The sequence below is a fragment of the Pseudorasbora parva genome, chromosome 7, assembly GCF_024679245.1.
Source record: "Pseudorasbora parva isolate DD20220531a chromosome 7, ASM2467924v1, whole genome shotgun sequence".
NCBI classification, from domain to species: domain Eukaryota; kingdom Metazoa; phylum Chordata; class Actinopteri; order Cypriniformes; family Gobionidae; genus Pseudorasbora; species Pseudorasbora parva.
In genome coordinates this window covers 4634831-4650461 of record NC_090178.1, presented here as the reverse complement: position 1 = coordinate 4650461, position 15631 = coordinate 4634831, and the positions used below count along the sequence as shown (strand labels likewise).

The 15631-nt window shown below is 40.3% G+C and overlaps 1 protein-coding gene across 2 annotated transcripts in view; it reads right to left on the bottom strand.

Moving 5' to 3' along the window:
• iglon5 (IgLON family member 5) overlaps nt 1-15631 on the bottom strand; it is a 342705-nt gene that overhangs the window by 24325 nt on the left and 302749 nt on the right. For both annotated transcript variants that reach the window (XM_067447821.1, XM_067447820.1), the window contains exons 6-7: nt 13166-13286; nt 12892-13043 (exon numbers count right to left, since the gene is read on the bottom strand). In XM_067447821.1, the coding sequence (XP_067303922.1) occupies nt 12892-13043; nt 13166-13286 (273 nt within the window). The remainder of the gene's footprint in view (nt 1-12891; nt 13044-13165; nt 13287-15631) is intronic.

Genomic DNA, 15631 nt, shown 5'->3' with positions numbered 1-15631 from the left:
TGCGTTCTCTGGATTTCTCTCAAGCGGAGCACCATAAAGTTGAGCTGATTTCAACTCTCCTCGACGTCCAAATCGTCCAAGACGCGCCACGCCGCTCGGCTCCCATTGAAAATGAATGACTTCCGGGGCCACCTTGCCGCTCTCGCCGCCGGCGGTGTGAACACACAGTTAGTCTCTTGCTGCGTCCTAATTCGCCTACTTATACTACGTCCTAAAAGTATGTACTCTTTTTGCGAAGAAAAAGTACATACTTTTCTGCTACATACTCAAAAGTATGCAAGCTTCGCGACTACTTTAACATCTTTAACGGACTCTGTCACTTATTTACGTGCATCCCATCACCGTTTAACTGCCCTGTCAATCATCGTCAGATTCGTCACAGTTCAAATCCTCCAAATTCAGTTTAATCTCCTACCGTATCGGAGAGAAATGTAGCCGCACATTGATCTGCCATGTGTGTGTCTTTAATGCAGAGACTCTCCTCGTGTGTTTGGAGTTTAAATATAATGATGCATTTAAAAGTTAATGGCCAAAAATGTATCATTACAAAAGTTTACAGTGCTGCTGCAGGTGAAATATAATGTGGATAACACTGAATAAATATATTTTCGTCAGGTTAAATACTGATAATTGATCACTCAAACCATTTTATCTGAACCTCTCTACTTAACCGTCGGACTCGCACACCGTCATGTTTGCAAATTTTTTTTTAACACTTTTTATCCGCGTTTGTAGTTCTTATCGAATCCTCGTCCAATTCCCAATGGGTTGTGGCCAATATCAGCCGTTAGAGTGTGTGTCAATCCGCACTTCGAATTCTGGACGAAAATAGTAAACCATCCGGGTATCTTTGGAATACTCTTTTCAGCATATTACAATTTGGGACATACTAATTCTGTTTCAAATACTATTTAGTATGGATAGTATGCGAATTGGGATGCAGGATCTGTTTTTTAGTCAAGCCAAGTAATGCTAAGTTCAAATCATCAATGTATTCTGTTTATATCACCTTGTTTAAATAAAACTGCACTTGGGTTAAACTACAACTTGCCTCCAATGTTACAACAGTGTACCTTTAACTGTACTTTTACTCTTTCCATTTTAAAAACGTTTTATTCTAGCTTCATGCTCTCTTTAGTCCAAATATACTTACATTGTTTTCTGTCAGTTTAAGTCAGTTTAATAAAGGTGCCCTAGAATGATTTGAAACAATGTTAAATTGTTCTCTGATATCTACAAGAGGGTATGTGGCTTATTTAAGGGCAAAAATTGTCCAGATAAAGTTTTACAGGTCCATTTATAACCCTATAAATTGTCCCAAGTAAGTAATGTTCTTTTTTTGCCTTATTTGGAAGGGTCATGAATATTAATGTTGAGCTCTGCTCTGATTGGCTTATTTCAGCAGCTCACAGCAGTTCAGTGAAGCGGCTCTTGAGCCCTGACCGTCCTGACAGAACACAGACCGACTGAATGAAACTAAGCAGAACATCTCAAATGGAGATTGATAAAATGCAGGTTACTTGTTTACTGGTGTTTTCAGATCACCCACGCGAGAGAAAGAGCTCGCGTTCGTGTGGTTGCCAGATTTCACTAATTAAATCCCCCAAACAGAGCTTTTCTGTAAAATACCCCCGTATACTATCCGTTTTTTTTATCTAAACATGTCCAATCTGGGAACCATATGCACGCAAGCTCTCTCGCGCGCGTATGATCTGAAAACACCAATAAAAAAATCTCCATTGACTATCGTTTTAACTTATATGGTGGAAAAGGTGACGTTTGCTAGAAGGGTTGAGTGAACAGTATCTACGAAATTTATACAAAATAATATTACCCTTTGTCATTGACACTATTTAGTTTTGTATGGTACCCGGAGTGTCCTGTTGGTACTGTACTAGCATCTTGCGTTATCTAGATAATGCGGTCTCTCTAAGAAACTTTCAATTTAATCAGAAATTGTTTAAAACAGTCAATAAGTGGATAAATCGCTACTTACTGCTTGCAGGAATATAGTTGCCCATTTCTTCAGTTTAAGACGCAGAGCGAAGCTTGCTTGAAATGGGCTGAACAAACGAACGATTTGTTGTGGTATCCGATTATAATAAACCTCAACCATGTGTCATGAGAGCCGTTTTTTCTATCTTCGAGTGTCTTGTTTACCATCAGTAGATTCGACTTGTTTGGGCAGATGCAAATGTTGGGGGCGTGCATATAAGTGATCCCCAACGCTTACGTCATGGTTGGGTTTATGTTGAAAAGCACTTTTTTTCCCATTGAATTTTTTGTATACGAGATTTACATAAGAAATAAGAGGCAATGGTGTTTGAGACTCACAGTATGTGATGCTTATGTACTGAACTCTTATTATTTCACTATGGCAAGGTTAATTCAATTTTTCATTCTAGGTCACCTTTAAGTACATTTCTGAGAAGTACATAAAAAGTATACTTTCTTATTTTTAAGTTTAAAAGTAGTATACTAATAGCACACTTGAATAAACTTCTTTTTCGTAAGGTTTTATATCAGGGGTGGGGAACATTGATCCAGGAGGGCCACCCACTTCCAGAGTTTAGCTCCAACCCTGAAAAAAAAACCCTCTCCTGCCTGTAACTTTAGTAATCCCGAAGACCTTGATTAGCTTCAGGTGTGTTTGATTTTTGGAGCTTATACGTGCAAGAGAATGGCCCTTCTGGATCAACGTTCCCCACCCCTGTTTTATATGAACAGGTCTGCCTGGAAAAACCAGCTAAAACCCCCAACATAAACAGAAAACCTTTTGATTTTACAACAGTAGGGCATCATATAAAACCAGTCAAGAATATGTCCAGGTCTTTTTTCACCACCAAGACTGTAAAATGGTAAATGGACTGCATTTATATAGCGCTTTCAAGAGACCCATGGCCACCAAAGCGCTTTCAGATTGCCTCACATTCACCCATTCACACACCGACGGCGGTGTCAGCCACGCAAGGCTCATCCAGCTCATCGGGAGCAGCTGGGGTTAGGTGTTTTGCTCATGGACACCTCCACACTCGGTCAGGTGGAACTTGGGAACGAACCACCAACCTTTCTGTTTGTAGACAATCTACATGAACCACTGTCGCCCCATTCTTTGACAGAAAGAAGGAACTAAAAAAAGGTTTTCATTATAAATGACCTTTTTTTGCACTGACAATGTACACAAATTGTCAATATCCAACATGCCACTCTGATATGAAATAATAATAATAATATCTAAGTGTTGGTACATATTTGTTGTACTCTCTTGATTCCATGCTCATTTAAATAGAAAAGGTATTGTATTACAGTAATGAGCATCACCATAGAGAATAAGTTCAAAAGCAACACAACCAGCTGCATTAACACTAATGAGAACTTAAGGGGGAAACCTGCTTAACAGTCATGAATATAATGCCAATGCTACATTTCCTTTATGCAAGTTTTTTCGTGCTCAGGGTGAAATGTTTTCATGAGATCCCCTTCTTTATCACTAGATTGATGCTACTAGTGCACTAACCAAATAGTCTCCCAGTCTATAATTTATATATATATATAACATTTAGAAAACTCTAGTGAAAAATCTCTAGTACAAAGGAAACCTCTCTAGTGTTGATATTTGTGTCCTTGTAGTTTCATTCAGCCCTGGGTTTTAAAAAATCCATGATGTTTTTCTTCAGTAAAGCAGAGCTACAGCATAAAACAGGAACTATTTACAGTCAGACAATGAAAGCGTTCGGTAAATGCTAAAAGCACATTTCCCACAACAGTACATTCTTTATATTACTCAAGACACTGATGTCCTGATGTGGGCAAAATATTTGCTAATATTATTTTTTTATTTTGTTGGGAAGACTTTGCACTCAACAAACGTTAACAAAGTTTTGTCGGAATGATACTTGTGAATGTTGGCCGTGCAATTTATGAGCTTAAGAATAACAATAAAAATGGCCTTTATAAGGCTTGTGAGACAAAACTACATTTCCTGCAATTCTCTGTGTTATCATGACAATGTCAAAGTGACCCATTATGCTTTTTTCTGAAGTTCCCTGTCATGCAGTGTGTAATAGAGCTGTTTTTGAATGTAAAAGGTCTGCAAAGTTTTAAAAGGGCAGATTAAATGGAGTTCTTGTCTGCTAGATCGATACTGAACTGCCTGAAACGAGTCGTCAGCAATTCCAGTCTCACTTTCTACAAACACTGTAGTTGTAGCCAAGACTGGAAGTGTTTGGTTTGTGTTGTTCAAGTCGAGAAGTTCATGTTCTGCTGCCAAAGCAGATCCACTTTGATGCACATTCAAAGGATGAGATTGATACGGTCAAACCAATGGCATCATTACTGTTCGTATCACTGTGTGAGTGCTGAGGAGGAGCTGAGACTGATATGTGACCCTGGACCACAAAACCAGTAGGAGTCAACTTTTTGAAAGGAGATTTATACATCATGTAAAAGTTGAATAAATAAGCTTTCCACTGGTGTATGGTTTGTTAGGACAATATTTGGCCGATATATATCTGAAATCTGAGAGTACAAGAACATCTAGGGTAAACATACCTATTAAGCTCAAGTATCCATTAGCACACTACTATCTTTGAGCTAAAAAAAACTCACTTTGTTATTTTAGTTATTACAGCCATTTGCTAAAATCATTAAAGTTCATTTTTTCTCATTAATGTACACAGAGCACCCTATATTGACAGAAAACCCCAGAATTGTTGACATTTTTGTCCATTTCTTCTGATCATCCTTGAGATGGTTCTACAGCTTCATTTGAGTCCAGCTGTGTTTGATTATACTGACTGGACTTGATTAGGAAAGCCACACACCTGTCTATATAAGACCTTACAGCTCACAGTGCATGTCAGAGCAAATGAGAATCATGAGGTCAAAGGAACCGCCTGAAGAGCTCAGAGACAGAATTGTGCCAAGGCACAGATCTGGCCAAGGCTACAAAAAATGTCTGCTGCACTTAAGGTTCCTAAGAGCACAATGGCCTCCATAATCCTTAAATGGAAGACGTTTGGGACGACCAGCACCCTTCCAAGAGCTGCTAAGTCACATGCAAAAAAAAAAATGTAGGTGTTATTTTTGATTCTGAACTTTGTCTTGAAAAACAAAATAGCTCAGTTGTCAAAAACAGCTTCTATCAATTGAGAATCATTTCTAGACTTAAATCAACTCTTTCTTTCCAAGATTTGGAGATAGTTATCCATGCTTTTATTACATCACAGCTGGACTATTGTAACTCTTTATATCATAGTCTCCCTCAATCTTCATCGGCACGTTTACAGAGGGTTCAGAATGCAGCAGCCAGACTGTTAACTAGTACAAAAAAAACGTGATCATATCACTCCAATCTTGGCGTCCCTTCACTGGCTTCCTGTTTATTTTAGAATTCAGTTCAAAATTTCACAGACTGTTTTTAAAGCTCTTAATGGACAAGCCCCATTAAATTCAACTCCTAAGTCCCTCAGACCTGCCAATAAAGCTCTCTTATATGTCCCACGGTCTCGACTTAAAATGAAAGGTGACAGAGCCTTTGCAGTTGCTGCTCCACGATTATGGAATCAGTTGCCACCAGACATTAAGTGTGCTCTTTCTGTTTCTGCTTTTAAATCTAGACTTAAGACACATCTTTATGTGCTAGCCTTTCCTGCTTATTCATTTTTGGATTAGTAACTGTTTAATTCAAATTTTCTTATTATTATTTTGTTCTCATTATTATTATAATTTTAATGTATTTTTCTGATTGTTTTGTACAGCAGGGGTTTTCAAACTTTTTGTGTGTGTGGACCAGTATTTGTAATCAAAAAAATGCGGACCACCTCATAACACATAATAAAATATGTCTACACACAGTCCTGCCTGAATTAATCCGCACCTCTAAATAGGCTTACTAGCACTAAAACTATAACTACAGGGAGTGCAGAATTATTAGGCAAATGAGTATTTTGACCACATCATCCTCGTTATGCATGTTGTCTTACTCCAAGCTGTATAGGCTGGAAAGCCTACTACCAATTAAGCATATTAGGTGATGTGCATCTCTGTAATGAGAAGGGGTGTGGTCTAATGACATCAACACCCTATATCAGGTGTGCATAATTATTAGGCAACTTCCTTTCCTTTGGCAAAATGGGTCAAAAGAAGGACTTGACAGGCTCAGAAAAGTCAAAAATAGTTAGATATATTGCAGAGGGATGCAGCAGTCTTAAAATAGCCAAGCTTCTGAAGCGTGATCATCGGACAATCAAGCGTTTCATTCAAAATAGTCAACAGGGTCGCAAGAAGCGTCTGGAAAAACCAAGACGCAAAATAACTGCCCGTGAACTGAGAAAAGTCAAGCGTGCAGCTGCCAAGATGCCACTTGCCACCAGCTTGGCCATATTTCAGAGCTGCAACATCACTGGAGTGCCCAAAAGCACAAGGTGTGCAATACTCAGAGACATGGCCAAGGTAAGAAAGGCAGAAAGTCGACCACCACTGAACAAGACACACAAGCTGAAACGTCAAGACTGGGCCAAGAAATATCTCAAGACTGATTTTTCTATGGTTTTATGGACTGATGAAATGAGAGTGAGTCTTGATGGGCCAGATGGATGGGCCCGTGGCTGGATTGGTAAAGGGCAGAGAGCTCCAGTCCGACTCAGACGCCAGCAAGGTGGAGGTGGAGTACTGGTTTGGGCTGGTATCATCAAAGATGAGCTTGTGGGGCCTTTTCGGGTTGAGGATGGAGTCAAGCTCAACTCCCAGTCCTACTGCCAGTTTCTGGAAGACACCTTCTTCAAGCAGTGGTACAGGAAGAAGTATATATCCTTCAAGAAAAACCTGATTTTCATGCAGGACAATGGTCCATCACACGCGTCCAAGTACTCCACAGCATGGCTGGCAAGAAAGGGTATAAAAGAAGAAAATCTAATGATATTGCCTCCTTGTTCACCTGATCTGAAGCCCATTGAGAACCTGTGGTCCATCATCAAATGTGCGATTTACAAGGAGGGAAAACAGTCCACCTCTCTGAACAGTGTCTGGGAGGCTGTGGTTGCTGCTGCACGCAATGTTGATGGTGAACAGATCAAAACACTGACAGAATCCATGGATGGCAGGCTTTTGAGTGTCTTGGTCACTGATTTGTTTTTGTTTGGTTTTTGAATGTCAGAAATGTATATTTGTGAATGTTGAGATGTTATATTGGTTTCACTGGTAAAAATAAATAATTGAAATGGGTATAAATTTGTTTTTTGTTAAGTTGCCTAATAATTATGCACAGTAATAATCACCTGCACACACAGATATCCCCCTAAAATAGCTAAAACTAAAAACTAAAACTTCCAAAAATATTCAGCTTTGATATTAATGAGTTTTTTGTGTTCATTGAGAACATGGTTGTTGTTCAAGAATAAAATTAATCCTCAAAAATACAACTTGCCTAATAATTCTGCACTCCCTGTAGTCTCCCTCAATCTTCATCGGCACGTTTACAGAGGGTTCAGAATGCAGCAGCCAGACTGTTAACTAGTACAAAAAAAACGTGATCATATCACTCCAATCTTGGCGTCCCTTCACTGGCTTCCTGTTTATTTTAGAATTCAATTCAAAATTTTACTGATTGTTTTTAAAGCTCTTAATGGACAAGCCCCATTAAATTCAACTCCTAAGTCCCTCAGACCTGCCAATAAAGCTCTCTTGTATGTCCCACGGTCTCGACTTAAAATGAAAGGTGACAGAGCCTTTGCAGTTGCTGCTCCACGATTATGGAATCAGTTGCCACCAGACATTAAGTGTGCTCTTTCTGTTTCTGCTTTTAAATCTAGACTTAAGACACATCTTTATGTGCTAGCCTTTCCTGCTTATTCATTTTTGGATTAGTAACTGTTTAATTCAAATTTTCTTATTATTATTTTGTTCTCATTATTATTATAATTTTAATGTATTTTTCTGATTGTTTTGTACAGCAGGGGGTTTCAAACTTTTTGTGTGTGTGGACCAGTATTTGTAATCAAAAAAATGTGTGGACCACCTCATAACACATAATAAAATATGTCTACACACAGTCCTGCCTGAATTAATCCGCACCTCTAAATAGGCTTACTAGCACTAAAACTATAACTAGTCATCACATCAGTACAACAGGCGTGTTAAAGGAATACTGCACACAACGGCTGCCACATATTTAATTTATTCATTTACTCAAGCGCCCTAATGCTAAATAGCTTTCGCAGTATTTTCTCTTCACACTCCTTTTCTTTGTTTTTTTTATGTTGAATCTGGCTCATAGATGCATCCGACTCACTGTCAATCTCTTCATTTTTTGTAACTTCTGCCTCTGTCTCTTTTCTCTTCAGAGAACCCGTTGCTATCCACCGATCCATAACCGCACTGAACTTGAACGTCACGGCTGAGCGCCACTACTATTTTAGTAATCGCACAATAACTTGACAATTTAATACAAATGTTATATCAATATAGGCCTACATATTCTTTTTACTTTTTATTTTTTTGATGGGAATTTCCTGGTAAAATGAAGGTAAATTATTTTATTTTATTTTGCCTTTCCACAGATCACCTGCAGTACCCTCATGGACCACTAGTGGTCCGCGGACCACAGTTTGGGAATGACTGTTGTACAGCACTTTGGTCAGTGTAAGCTGAATTTAAATGTGCTTTATAAAAAAAAAAATACTTACTTACTTATTTACCTTTTTAGCACAGCCAGACTTTTTGTATTTAAATGATGTATATCTTAATTTAAATGCTTTTGTCATTGCTTTTTGTTATTGGGTGAGAGATTAATATTGTATTTTAACATAACTTGTACTCAAACCAATACCATGTGCACTAAAATGTCTCAATGTAGACTTTGGTGAGCTTAATAGGTAAAGTTACCCTAAATATTGAGAAAATCTCCTTTAAAGTTGTCCTTAGCAATCCATATTACTACATTTCTAAATATATTTACTGTAGGAAATTCACACAATATCTTCATGGCTATCTTTAATATCCTAATGATTTTTGGCATGAAAGAAAAATTAATAATTTTGACCTGTACAATGTATTGTTGGCTATTGCCAGAAATATACCTGTGAGACACAGGACTGGTTTTGTGCTCCAGGGTCACATATGGTGATGTGTCAGAAACCAACACATGCTGTAAGCAGATACATAATTACAGAGGTCACAAAATAGAGTTTGCTAGGGGGGTTCAGGGCATGCTTGGCTGTTCGAAATATTTAAAGGTGCCCTAGAATAAAAAATATTAAATTAACCTTGCCATAGTTCATAGCTCACATATTAATGTGAGTCTCACACACCATTGCCTCCTACTTCTTATGTAAATCTTATGCATGAAAAACACCACAGAAAATTAAGTGACTCTCAACATAACGCCACCGGTGACGCAATCGCTGGGATCATTAATACGTACGCCCCCAACATTTGCATCTGTCCGATCATGATCATTGTCAGGTGGAACTGACGGAGCCGAATCATCAGGACTGCAGGTAAAGACACTCGACGATAGCAATAATGTTCAGGCTGTGCAGGGGACGTGAGGACTTTTCATACCCTTCACACAGACCAAAAATGTCAACATGTTTCGGTTGATGTTTATTATAATTGGAGACCGCAACTATTTAATTCAAAATCATTCGTTTGCTCGGCCCATTTCAAGAAAGCTTCACTCAACATCCTTAACTGGAAAAAGGGGCAATTACAGCTGTATTCCTGCAAGCAGTAAGTAGCGATTTATCCACTTATTGACTGTTTAAACCATTTCTGATTAAATTGAACATTTCTTAGAGAGACAGCATTGTCTAGATAACGCAAGATGCTAGTACAGTAACAATAGGAAACACCAAGTACCATGTATAACCAAAACACCGGATAGTTACTGGGTTTTGTTTTTTCAGGGGAAAAGAAGTGCGTTCGTGCTTGCGGTTGCCAGATTTCCTAAACATGTACAATCTGGTAACCATATGCACGCTCTCTCTCTCTCTCTCTCTCTCTCTCTCTCTCTCTCTCTCTCTCTCAAAAAATACATACAACACCTTTAAAGGGGTCATGAATTGTACACACACACACACATACAATCTCTTTCTCACATATACACTCATACACACACAACCTCTCTCTCTCTCTCTCGTGCGGATGATCTGAAAACACCAATAAACAAGTAAGCTGCATTTTATCAATCTCCATTTGAGATGTTCTGCTTAAAGTGTCATTCAGTCGGTCTGTGTTCTGTCAGGACGGTCAGCCGCTTTACTGAACAACTGAACTTCTGTGTGCTGTGAGCGGCTGAAATAAGCCAATCAGAGCAGAGCTCAACATTAATATTCATGACCCTTCCAAATAAGGCAGAGCATTACATCCTAGGGACACCTTATAGGGTTATAAATGGACCTGTAAAACTGTATCTGGACTATTTTTGCCCTTAAATAAGCCACATACCCTCTATGTAGATATCAGAGAACAATTTAACATATTGTTTCAAATCATTCTAGGGCACCTTTAAATGCTGTTTAGAAACCGAAATTAGCACAGCTGCTTTGTTTACTACACAACAGCTGCATTTCTGTTATTCCATCTACCTAACCCTAACCCTAACCCTTCACTGGCTGGGCTTGTTTCAGAGAAAATGACCTGATGAAAACGGCTTTGTTAATGTTTTTTTATTGATAGTTATTGAGTCATGTAAATTATAGCCTATATTTTCAATAAAAAAATATTGAAATTAAACAATAGTTTATTAGTTTGGATGCCTAAATATTTACCTCTACCTAAATATTCTATATGTACGAGCTCAACCAATCACAGACTGGGTGGTTTTTTTAATCTTGAATGCATGTAAATCTATTGTAGGAGACTCCAAAGCAACATTAAGAGCCTTTAAAGGGGTCATAAATTGAGAAATCAAATTTTCCTTGAGGTTTTGACATTTACGAGGTCATCATAAGAATATACTGTAAGTTTCAGAACTGAACACTTCCTTGTTAGTCCAAAAACAGCTTTTATTGTAAACCAAGCCCAGAGAACGACTCATTGTGGAATGAGCCAATCGGTGAAAGACCGCCTCTGCAGGAGAAGATCAACGCCTACTTCATCATCGCACCTTTAGCCCCGCCCACTGGAGTGTTAGTGAGATGATGAGGAGAGAAGAGCGATACATGATCACTGCACTAAAAATAACATTACCTGCCAAAGGATCCTAATGTTAGGAATGTTCTTATTTATATTCAGCAATGTGAGCGTCTCAGTTGAACATTATTTTTTTTTATTCGGTTCATTTCACTGTGGATTCTTTGGGAAATCAGGCACAGTTTCGGCGCAGGCTTTGCAAACAGACTCTTATCATATGGACTTGACAATAATGTAAGTAACCGTGTTAATTCTAACGCCTGATCTGAGACCAGTGATTTCTGATTTGTAATGATTCATGTACAGTCAGATGTTCTTTGTCTGTGTGTCAGTAAATCAAAACAGTGACTAAACGCTTAACTTCACATCATTTCTCTCAGTAGAATGAAAATAATCTGTTATATACACTGTGATTAAATTATATATAGAAAACGATCAAAGGATGCTCTTTACATTTGCTGGAACGGCAAATTCATCAGCCAATCACAGCATTGGGAGTTTACACTGACGTCTCACAGCAGCCAATCACAGCAGTGGGCGTTTACACTGACGTCTCACAGCAGCCAATCACAGCAGTGGGCGTTTACACTGACGTCTCACAGCAGCCAATCACAGCAGTGGGCGTTTACACTGACGTCTCACAGCAGCCAATCACAGCAGTGGGCGTTTACACTGACGTCTCACAGCAGCCAATCACAGCAGTGGGCGTTTACACTGACGTCTCACAGCAGCCAATCACAGCAGTGGGCGTTTACACTGACGTCTCACAGCAGCCAATCACAGCAGTGGGCGTTTACACTGACGTCTCACAGCAGCCAATCACAGCAGTGGGCGTTTACACTGACGTCTCACAGCAGCCAATCACAGCAGTGGGCGTTTACACTGACGTCTCACAGCAGCCAATCACAGCAGTGGGCGTTTACACTGACGTCTCACAGCAGCCAATCACAGCAGTGGGCGTTTACACTGACGTATCACAGCAGAGGGCGTTTACACTGAAGTCTCACAAAAGCCAATCACAGCAGTGGGCGTTTACACTGAAGTCTCACAGCAGCCAATCACAGCAGTGGGAGTTAACACTGACGTCTCACAACAGCCAATCACAGCAGTGGGCGTTTACACTGACGTCTCACAACAGCCAATCACAGCAGTGGGCGTTTACACTGAAGTCTCACAGCAGCCAATCACAGCAGTGGGCGTTTACAATGCAGTCAAAAACAGCATAACAGAAGCACTTTACAATACAAGCATGAATTTCACACCCAATGCACATCATTTTTTATGTATTGCTGCTAAGCAAACTTTATCAATAAGTAAAAAAGAGAAAAATAAATATGTATTTGTCACTTATTCCCAATCAAAATTCCTTCAAACATCCTAACAGGGACTTCCGGGCTTATGCATGGGAATTGTGCTGTTGTGTCAAAAGCTCTTTAAAATGCTTCATGCTGCAACTGGAGTTTGCTCAAGTTATGCATTATTAAAAAGGGTGAAAACGATGCACTTTGCTGAGTTTACAGTACCAGACCATTTACTTTCAAGTACCATCAATGGACACATCGCTATTATCCATCTATGGAAAACTAGCCTCGGGGAGCGAGAACTGCACATTTGTTTATTCTGTACAGTGGAAAGTCACTTCCTGCAGGGTGTTTATTTATCCTTGACTTTATGCCTTTGTAGATTTCCGAATGTTTCGGGAGTACAAAGCAGTGCTTGAGAGTTTGAGTGCGCGTGTGTCTGCGATGGAGTACTCACTGAAGAGTAACATGCTGGCATTGGAAGCCCCGAGGCGGTTGGAGGCGAAACAGGTGTAGTTGCCAAAGTGTTTTTCTGTGACGTTGGTGAAGAGCAGCAGGGAACGCGTTTTCTCGTTTTTAATCTTCAGCGTGTTATCGCTCTCTACCGGCCTGAGAAAGAAGCAATATGAAAGATCACACGTTAGGGTAGCCGAGTTGTCACGTAGCCCAGTATGTGCAGCTTCCCATGGTTCACAGCGTCTCTTCCACTCGCTTTGTTAATGTTACCGTACCTTCGGTCATCCCGGTACCATTCGAAGGACGCGGTGGGCACGGCCATGGCTTCACAGCGCAGGATTGCAGTTTTCCCCAGCTGAGCGGGCATGTTCTTCACATCTGTAATGACCGGTGGATCTAAAGAGAAAAGCAGACAGTTACAGTACAAGCACTTGTTATTCAATTAAAGGAATAATTCACCCAAAAATGAGAATGATGTGCTCTACTCAGCATCATGCCATTTCAAACCTGAATGCTTTTATTATTTCCCCATCTGCACATTCCTTTAAAAATTATAATATTAACATTTATGAAGCTAAAAACAAAGTCATTTGTGATGGTACTTATCGTACTGCAATAAATTTGTTTATAAATTGATAAAAACCAAGATGTACAGTAGAAGAGATTGCTTATTAAACAGTGTTGCTCAAACTTTATCAATTATTATTATTAGGGGCCAAGCACCGAAGGTGCGGAGGCACCTATTGAAACCGTTGTCGCATTTTCTTCTTCCGCCATGGAGGTCTATGGCAGCCCATAGAACCGTTTGCGGGAAAGTTGTAACGATTGGACATTCTGATAGAGGGCAGTCCCAACATTAAATACACCAATTTTGGTGTCTCCAACTCAATCCCTCTAGCGCCACCACCTGTCCAAAGTTGCACTCATGTTTATGCTAATAACTTTTGAACCTTAAGGGCTAGAAACAAAATTCTTGTTTCCTCAGATTTCTGAGCTCCTGCCAATCCGAAAGCACCCTATGACGTCATTTCCGACATTATATGTGTCCCGCCATTTTGAATTTCCCCAAAATCCTACTTTTGCGAACTCGTCCTAGACTGTTCGTCCGATTTGCACGAAAATTGAACCAGATCATCTTCAGCCAGTGTCGACAAAAAGTTATGGAATTCAAGTTGATTCGTCAAATCTTTTCCGTTAAACGCGCAAACAAATTGTACGTAGCGCTTGCGAAAACAGACGTATGGCTGTATCTCCGCAACGCTTTATCGTATTCAGACCAAACTTGGTACATGTCGGCACAAGCATGTCTTGAGGCAACCTGCTGCGTTTCGGCGCAGCGCCACCTACTGGCCCGGAGATAGGAAAAATGGCTATTTTTGCTTTTTTTTGCTGAACCGTTTGCCCAAAAATCACAAAAGTGGTCTCGTCAGATTCGAGACGTCATGCCGAGTCGACTGATGTCCAATTTTACCATGTCGGCCATTTTGGCTGTCGGCCATCTTGAATTATGTGCCAAAATGCTGTATTTTATGAACGCATGAACGGATTGTTACGAAACTCGGCATGGGTCATCACCACGATGCCCTGAAGTAGCCTGAGAAGTTTCGAAACAGCGCCACCTAGTTGAGATTTTTTTTTAAAAGTGCTTATAACTTTGGGTGTGGTTGACTTATTTTCACGGGACTCATCTCCTTAGACTCCTGAATCGTTGCCGAGTCCAACGATACCACACTTGCCAGGTTTCGGCGTATGGTTTGTGCACCGTTGTAATTTAGCGCTTTAAGAAAATTAGCCGATATCTTCGAAACCACTGGTCCGATCGAGACGAAACCAGCGTCAGAAGTTCGGAAACATAGGTCGCTAGGCACAGTCGTGAGGCCAAATCTCAACATTTTGATAGTAAGGGGTAGTAAAATCCAATCAAAGTCAGGCGTCAGGCTGAAACCCTATTGGAACTGTTCATTTCCCCATGATGCATCATTTTCCAGCTAAAACTGCTCGGGCAGACCAAACCGTAAGTCGTAGAGACTTGAAACTTTCAGGGCTGGTAGTACTCACAACCACTGCAGACGTCACCGAAGCCCGCCCCGATCGGCCTGACGGGGGCGCTACAGCGATCAAAAGTACGAAACGGCGACCAAAAGTACGAAACGGCTCATAACTCCTCAACCGTAAGGCTTAGCCTCGAGTGTCTTATATTGCTGGAATCCTTGGCTCGAGACGGACAAAATGCATGCCCCGGATTGGCTCGGAATAGTGGGAAAAAATTCGGGTATTTTGGGTTTTTTGCAAAACCTACTTTTGCCAACTAGTCCTAGGTTTTTGGCCCAACCGGAACCAAACCAGCGCAGCGAGATTCTCTGGAGTCTAATTGTCAAAAGCCATTTAAAAAAAACGGAAATTTGGGTTCCTGGACCCTAAAGGCAGCCAAAACGTTGGAAGGGGGAGTAGCCCCTTTTACTAAATTGGCTAAAACTCGTGAACGGAATGAGGTATTTTCACCAAACTCAGCACGCCTATGTAAGAGCTCATTCTGTTGCCAAGTAAAAACAGGACGTGGGGACCGGCCACTTGGTGGCGCTATAATGGTTAAAAAGGGGTCAAAATGATGTATTTCTATGGAAAATCCCATTAAAGGCCTGAAAGCGGCCCTCTTCCTGCCTGATTGGCATACAGCTTTACGAAATCACGCGTGCGCATGCGTCACGTGACCCTAAAGAGGCTTGCAGACTTTTATGGCT